Source organism: Diaphorina citri, unplaced genomic scaffold (genome assembly GCF_000475195.1).
Source record: "Diaphorina citri unplaced genomic scaffold, Diaci psyllid genome assembly version 1.1 scaffold76, whole genome shotgun sequence".
In the NCBI taxonomy this organism is placed as follows: Eukaryota; Metazoa; Arthropoda; class Insecta; order Hemiptera; family Psyllidae; genus Diaphorina; species Diaphorina citri.
Window position 1 is genome coordinate 162,996 of NW_007377513.1, and position 7,675 is coordinate 170,670.

At 35.8% G+C, this 7,675-nt stretch overlaps 1 protein-coding gene across 1 annotated transcript in view; it reads left to right on the forward strand.

The window, feature by feature from the left end:
* LOC103521679 (RNA-binding protein 24-like) overlaps positions 1-7,675 on the forward strand; it is a 113,407-nt gene that overhangs the window by 73,698 nt on the left and 32,034 nt on the right. The window contains exon 4 of the mRNA XM_026832303.1: positions 5,599-5,656. Coding sequence (XP_026688104.1) covers positions 5,599-5,656 — 58 coding nt within the window. The remainder of the gene's footprint in view (positions 1-5,598; positions 5,657-7,675) is intronic.

Consider the following 7,675-nt stretch of genomic DNA (forward strand, 5'->3'; position numbering starts at 1 on the left):
TTGTGTTCATTGTGAATGACTGGAGAATGCTCATTAGATATCTGTCATGTATCGCAATGCAGGTCCGTATATGGAAGCATCGCAATGTAATAATATAAAGACGACGTATTGATTAAAAAGTGCTTCGACAACTTTTCACGGAGCGTAGTTTTACAGTAAGCGGAAGGCGCAAGCAATTGCTTTACAACCGACATACTGAATATACCTCCAGCTCAACCCGATCAGTAATCATGCATACATACACTCACCCCAAAAACCGTTTATATAAGCCCTTCTCTCCTCGTCCTTTGTCTACTCGCCTAGAGAGAGTTGTATGGCAATAATAAGTTGAGACGTGAAAGTTCCTCAGCATAAAAGTGTGGACTCCTACTGTAGAACCTGGAAAACCCTTGAAAATGACTCATAATTAAATTACACACGCACTGTACATAAATATGTACTCACACAATTTGTATAAGCACCTACCTACACCTACTACTAAAGGTATTTTTCTGGCAAAAAAAAAAGAAAAAAAAAATGTGAGTTACCGCCTTTTGCCACGTCATTTGGTATTTCATTCTGTTATCTTTCTTGATCTTCATTAAATTTGAAACTTCTTTGTTACTTTGGTTAGATGTAGACTGGTTATACAAAATAGCATTGCCTTCGGCGAGTTACAACCAAATTAAACGGAAATGTTAGACTTGAAGGGAAATTATTTTAACAACATTATTTCAAAACCATGAGACATGATTTCACTGTCATATGGACTTGAGAGAGTTGCAATTTGAAGCTCATGTCTTTGTCACTTGTGTTTTCATTTTCAACATAATGCCCATTGTTTAGCCGTCGCTCAATATTTTAACTGTCTTCCTTTCTGCTTTCCGTCTCACATCTTTCTGTTCAGCTTCGAAATATTCTTCTCTTTGTATTTTTTGTAACCATTTTAGATTACGTTCTGGCACGCGTTCAAAAATGACACTAGCCAAAATAATTATCCTCAAACCGTCGTACTGATTCTCTCGTACGTTCCTAGTGTCATTTTCTTAGTTCTAAAAATAAACGCGGTCGCATCTCTCACCTTCGTTGTTTCAGTCATATTTATTTCATGTTTTTCGTTCAAGTCGTTTTCCACCTCAGTTCAGTGACTTGTTGACAATGCGAGCAACGTTTTGTTCATGTGTATGCTCAATGCTCAGCTCACACTATGTCACCATAGTGTTTCATCTATGCATTTTTTTTCCCCTCGTAAAAAAACGAGAAAACAAGAGAAGGCAAAAATGACGAGGTAAAAACAGAGGAACGTGACTTGAATGTTGCTTATAATGAAGACGAAGATCAGGGCAAAAGGAAGAAAGTCCGGGGCTTCCCTAGAAAAGTTTTAGAACAATCGAATTTTCGTCCGAATTTTTCTGTAGAAGAAAGAATGTAGGTACAAATAGGTTTTTTTCTGTACAAATAGGTACGTAGGTAAGTTTGTGAGAATGAGTTTTGATCTAATGATCTTTTAGATGTAACATTTCATTCAGAATTATGTAAAGTACAGGTACATATTATTTCTCCACATCAAATCAATACAGTTCGGGTATATTTGCAATTGAGCAATTCATTTCATAAAGCGATAATAATCAAACCGCACCATATTGTCTCAATAGTTCAGTCAAGAAGCTCCTCGTTAGCAGGAGATCACGGGTTCAATCCTTGCTGAAAAATTGAAGTTTTTCCTTAACATAATTAAGTTACAATAATATTAGTGGCGTCCTCCTAGGGTAAACGGGCCCTTTGGTCCTATACGATTAGTATAAATGAGCACTGCTATTTTCTGTAATTTTCTAAGCTAAACTCCTCGTAAAAATATGAAGGGGAAGCATATAACCATATAGGGGAGGGAGAGATGTGTATGTGGTTTGCCGTCCCCGGCAGTCATATAAGGGGAATATAAGGGGATCAGAGGGTACAGAATTGTGAGGATAAAGGGAAGTAATACGGGAAACGTTGGAAGGGTGGGAAAGTATGTTAGAGAGGATAAGTGCGAATTTCACATTGGCTGTGATTATCATTATAAATTAGGAGGGGAAATAGAGGGAGAAAATGATTGAATAAATTTCAGCTTTATTTTCGGAATTGAGAGGTAACCATATTTAATCTTCTCTTCTACTTCATACACCTACATATCTACATACCTGTTATAGAACAAGCACCATAATGGCAATAATAAGTTGAGACGTGAAAGTTCCTCAGCATAAAAGTGTGGACTCTACTGTAGAACCTGGAAAACCCTTGAAAATGACTCATAATTAAATTACACACGCACTGTACATAAATATGTACTCACACAATTTGTATTTCTACTTCTGTATTGCCCTGTATGGTCCATACTAAAACAACTACAACGCTATATGGACTAGTGTTATTGTACTCGGTAATTATCATTGGAAACATTTCGTTTTATAATCCTCATTACAAGTGCATCAGCTTTTAACAGTGCAATATTTTAATCTGGAAACAAGAGGCGAGAGTTCAGAAATCCTCTCGAGTTGATGTGGAGAGCTTCATCAACATTAGGAATAACATTTCGTTAGATATTTCAAGTGCAGAATTGTCGACACGAAATAATTCGTACACTGTGGAACTTTTGTAGTTCCTTTAATATAAGTACATACACAACATTTCTTAACAACGCGGAACGTAATGACATTTTGATGCGAGCACTTTTCAACACTTCGTGAAAAATTATTATCAGAGAAATATAATAATGTAAGCTACGAAGGTATATGCCTGACGTAGCTATGTATGTCTATAGATACTCGTAAGAGTCATAAGTGTGTACTTGTGTTATGGCAATAATAAGTTGAGACGTGAAAGTTCCTCAGCATAAAAGTGTGGACTCCTACTGTAGAACCTGGAAAACCCTTGAAAATGACTCATAATTAAATTACACACGCACTGTACATAAATATGTACTCACACAATTTGTAGAAGTTGCAATTCTTCCATCTGCGCTGAGTGCTGAGTGTCGTGTTGTAATTTTGACATCTCCAATTCTCCACCAATTTCCTCCAAAGTTGTTCTGACATCTCCACTAATTTTCAAGTTGTAGTTCTGGCATCTCCACTAATTTGCAAAGTTGTAGTTCTGGCATCTCCACCAACAACAAAGTTGTAGTTCTGGCATTTCCACCAATTACAAAGTTGTAGTTCTGACATCTCCACCAATTTTCAAGTTGTAGTTCTGACATCTCCACCAATTTTCAAGTTGTAGTTTAGGCATCTCCACCGATTTGCAAAGTTGTAGTTCTATCATCTAGGATGGACTTGAGAGAGTTGCAATTTGAAGCTCATGTCTTTGTCACTTGTGTTTTCATTTTCAACATAATGCCCATTGTTTAGCCGTCCCATAATATTGTGTGTTCTAGCATTTCCATTAAATTCACTAGACTCGTTAGTGTAGTCTAGGCCTTGTTTTCGCACGTGGACTAAATTCAGCAAGGAGAGAGAAAAGAGAAAGAGGGAGGGAATCATCTCGAAAAAATGTTCCCGTGATCCATTTTTCTTTTCTCTTCCTTTCTTTTGTTTTCCGTCTTATCTTACCTTAAGTACGTCGCTGTCGCTTACTTGTTTTGCTTTCAACAGAATTTAATAGGCTTAAAAATATTTTCCCTGGAAAAAGAAAGAAGCAAAGAGTTTTGGTGAAGCTTTTGATTTCAGTATTATACACACCATTTTTTTCTCCTCTTGTGGCTGGGGGCGAATTTCTTTTCCTTTTAAAATGGAAATTTAGCTTTTTTCTTAGTTCTTACTTCACGTTGCAAGAGGGAAGAGGGAGGCGTTAAATCAATTTGTGTAGACAAAGTGAGAGAACGTGAAGATTTTATCTCTCTTAACAATCCATGCTTTCCTCTCCCACCTGTTCATTATTCAGATTTTTATCAATCTTGAAAATTACATTAACGCGTTCCAAATCCATATCATTACATTATGTCTTTAAATATGCAAAATAGAGGTATTAAAAATGTTGTAACGCAGGCATCTTCACTAACTTTTGAGTTGTCTTTCATCTGACTTCTGATTCCAAGTTATGAGTCTGACATCTCCACTAATTTTATGCACTGCGCTGTACAGTGTAGGTACACAATAAAATTTATCTTTTTTTTTAATATGTCTGTAACATCTTACGATAAAAATGTTTAATTAATGTGCCTTTATTTTATTTAGAAAATGGAGAACGGTCTCTTGCCTTGGTTAGCAAAGGTTTCCTTTGAGCTTGATAAAATTTTGTGGCGGGAGTCACGAAAAGTTTTTGTTTTCTATTTTCAATTCGTTGTGTAATTCCAAGAATAGAAGAACTTTGTGTTCGTTTTCTTTAATCCCGATTTCACCAAAGATTGGAATTTATTTGATTTGCCAAGAAAATCTTGCAGTCTTAAAATAAAAATAGATGTAGGTGTACTCTGTGCATGATTGTGATTAAAGATATTTTCTTCCAAATAAGATTAAAGTCATTAAAGGTAATCCCTTTCAGATATTGTAGATACTAGATATCTTATAAAATATTACAAGCTAAAATTGCTAAGGAGAGTAAAGTTTTAAGCAGGCTTTGTAGTTCAGTACCTGATTTCGAGTCTTTTGTCTTCAAATTTTCTTCTCTACTAATGACTATAAACTTCTATATCTCTTGAGTTTTCAGAAATCCACATCCCAGTTAGCACGCAAGCTTACATCCAGGGGCTTGATTTTGACAGGATTTCTAAGTCTAACGTCTTAAACTTAAATCCAGAAATTTAGTAAAAATCGGATAGTCACCCATCCAGATATTAACCCAAGTCATTGTTACTTAACAATTGTTTCGTGAGAAAAAGGTGGTATACAAAATATCTCAAGAACGGTTTGTCGCAGAGCGATGAAATTGGGTATGCTATACCGGTATGGTCCAAGGACGCAACTGTAACAATTTGGTTAAAATCGAATAGTCACCCATCCAGATATTAACCTAAGTCATTGTTGCTTAACCCTTATTTCGTAAACGGTAAGAGACATCGAAGTACATAAAGCATTTTCCATCTTCCTCTGTGCTTTCTATTCCCCTTTAGTAAGATGAGATGACTGGAAATGTTGAGAAATAGGAGCGAGCATGATGCAAATACAAATTGTAAACATTATCAAGTTGAGTTGAGGTAGAAATAGAGCACTCCTTCTTGATCTGATCATTGCTGATGTTTTGTCGGGAGATTGAAGAAGGGTATCATTACTGGAGTGATGAGATAGGAGCAGAATCAGAGCACCACAGCTCATTACATCCAAAGTGAATGTAGTTTGTCTTTTTTCGCACATCTGGTGTAGGGTGAGGGACACTTTGACGGATTGGTTTGCTGTGAGTCTGAGGATGGGTTTCACCAACATTTTTTTAGCCCCTTACAGCCTGTTAGCTTAACAGCCTTGTTAAACCTATACAAATGAAATGGAACTTACCAGGCTAGGTATTAGCTGAACAGCCCTTCTAGAGGCTGAAAAAATATTTGTGACACTGAGCATGGGGTGGTAATTTATTTATTTGACTATAATAATATTCATATTTTTATTGAATTCTTTGCTAATGGTTTTGTGATTTCAATTGTTGCAGGCTTTACCTTCCCCGGTATACGAGCTGGTTACCCGACCGTACTTCCTAGTCAATATGGGTAAGTCAACCACTGATGAAACATCTTTCAAACAAAGAATATGTTTAGGACAACGGGTTCGATTCCCGACCAGTGTGGATCTTGACAATTTTTATTTCATTTTCTCACTCAAGTACCTCTATTCGGAGTAAAACTATTTAGGTAAAATGAGCTTTCAAGGGGTCTTTTTAGAATTAAGTGACCAATTTATCAATGTGTAATGTATTGACGGCGTCAGTTATTAAATAGTATTTCATAGAATTTCCCGAGTTGCATGTATTTTGCTAGATACATTTATCTGAATATTTAGGAATAATACCTACACCGATACGAGCATGTACTTACACGAATGATTAGGTAGAATGTTACAAAAAAAACCTAGGGAAATTAGAATTGGACAAATTTTACTGGGTGTGGTGTGGAAAATATCTGACACAAGTTCAAAGGTTTAAATTCTGAAACACCCTGTCACTTGAACATTAACTGTTGCAACCGAACTACATCAAATTGAGTTTTTTCCCCAAGTCATGTCACACTGAAACTGCCAATGAACGACTACACTTCTGAGACTTGTTTGAATTTTAGAATAATCAAGCAAATATTACTCTTAAGTTCAAATGTAACCTATGTAACCTATCTCATGTAGAAATATAGCTGTATAATTATAATTAATGAGCTTGAAATTAATTTGGGATATGCTTTTCTATTCCAACAGTAGGTATGATTGTATGATGCATCTTCAGTTTATCAGCTTTTGCACATACGTAATAGACTGTCTGACTTATACTCGTAGATTCTGCATTTATAAATTCATGACAATGGGTGTCTGACTTGAGGTTGAGGCCTTGTACAATGATGAATTATGCTATTAAAAGTGAACATCTGGCTGTGGGACTATAAACAGGGAGGAGAACAGCTAACCCTAACCAGCCTAGCTAGCTGGCAGTTTTTCAAAGGGTTCTCTCTGCTTTTAAAGACCAAGCACAAGTCTTCACAATGGTTGACTGCAATTCAGCCTGCTAGAGACCATCACCCTGATGTATAGCAGATACAAAAAGATATCTTTTCTTTATTCTGCTATTGCCATTAGGCAAAAGGTAAAGCTGCTAAAACAACAACAACTAGTCCCCCCCTTACATATAGAGGTAGGTACCTACTTTTATGTTAAACAGAATTTCTTTTTGTTACAGGCCATGGTCTTACATAGGATTAACAGGGAGGACACAAGAGAAGAGGATACAACTTGCCATTCCACATCTAATGCTTCATACATGAGTAGCTTTGACTGACTTCCAAGCTACTCAATTGTCCTCAGGAGGCTGAGTGCACCCCAAACTCCAAGCACAGAGCCAAAAAAAACTTTGAACTCACTGGGACCTCACATGTGCAAGCCTAGTGTGATACCCACTTGGCCACAGGGATATGCTTTTTTAAAAACTTTCATTTTGTACCTAATATATTTCTACAGGTCTCTCTCTCCCCTCCCCTCCTCTTTTTTTTTTTTTTCTTTGTTTCATTTGTTCTGTTGGGTAGGGAGAGAACCCCATCTCTAGAAGTTACCAATTTATTAGCTTAAGAGATGTCATATTGTTATTAATAGTTATGTATTAAGTAAATAAAAATGAAAAATTATTCAAAATTTATATTTAATTAAATTCAAATTCTCCTCTCCTCTCTCCTCCCTTTTCTTCTCTTCTTTCCTGTTATAGGTATCACACTCATCTTGTTTAGGTTTTTGAGACATTTCACTAATGAAAGATTTTTTCATAATCCAAAAATTAGTTTTTAATAATCCAAAGGGAGTTTTTAGTGATCCAAAAAGGAGGAGTCTTTGAAAACTCTTGTTTGGACCATTAAAAACTCCTTTGTGGATGGTTAAAGTCTTTGGTAAAATCCAATAATCCAATATGAGTGTTTTTTTTTATTATTTATTTAATTAGATACTTAACTTAATTCTTTCTGTTATGTGAAGTACATGTTGCTTTTTTTAACTTAATAAATAAGAAAACTCTTGACTTTTAGTTTTACAAATTTAATATA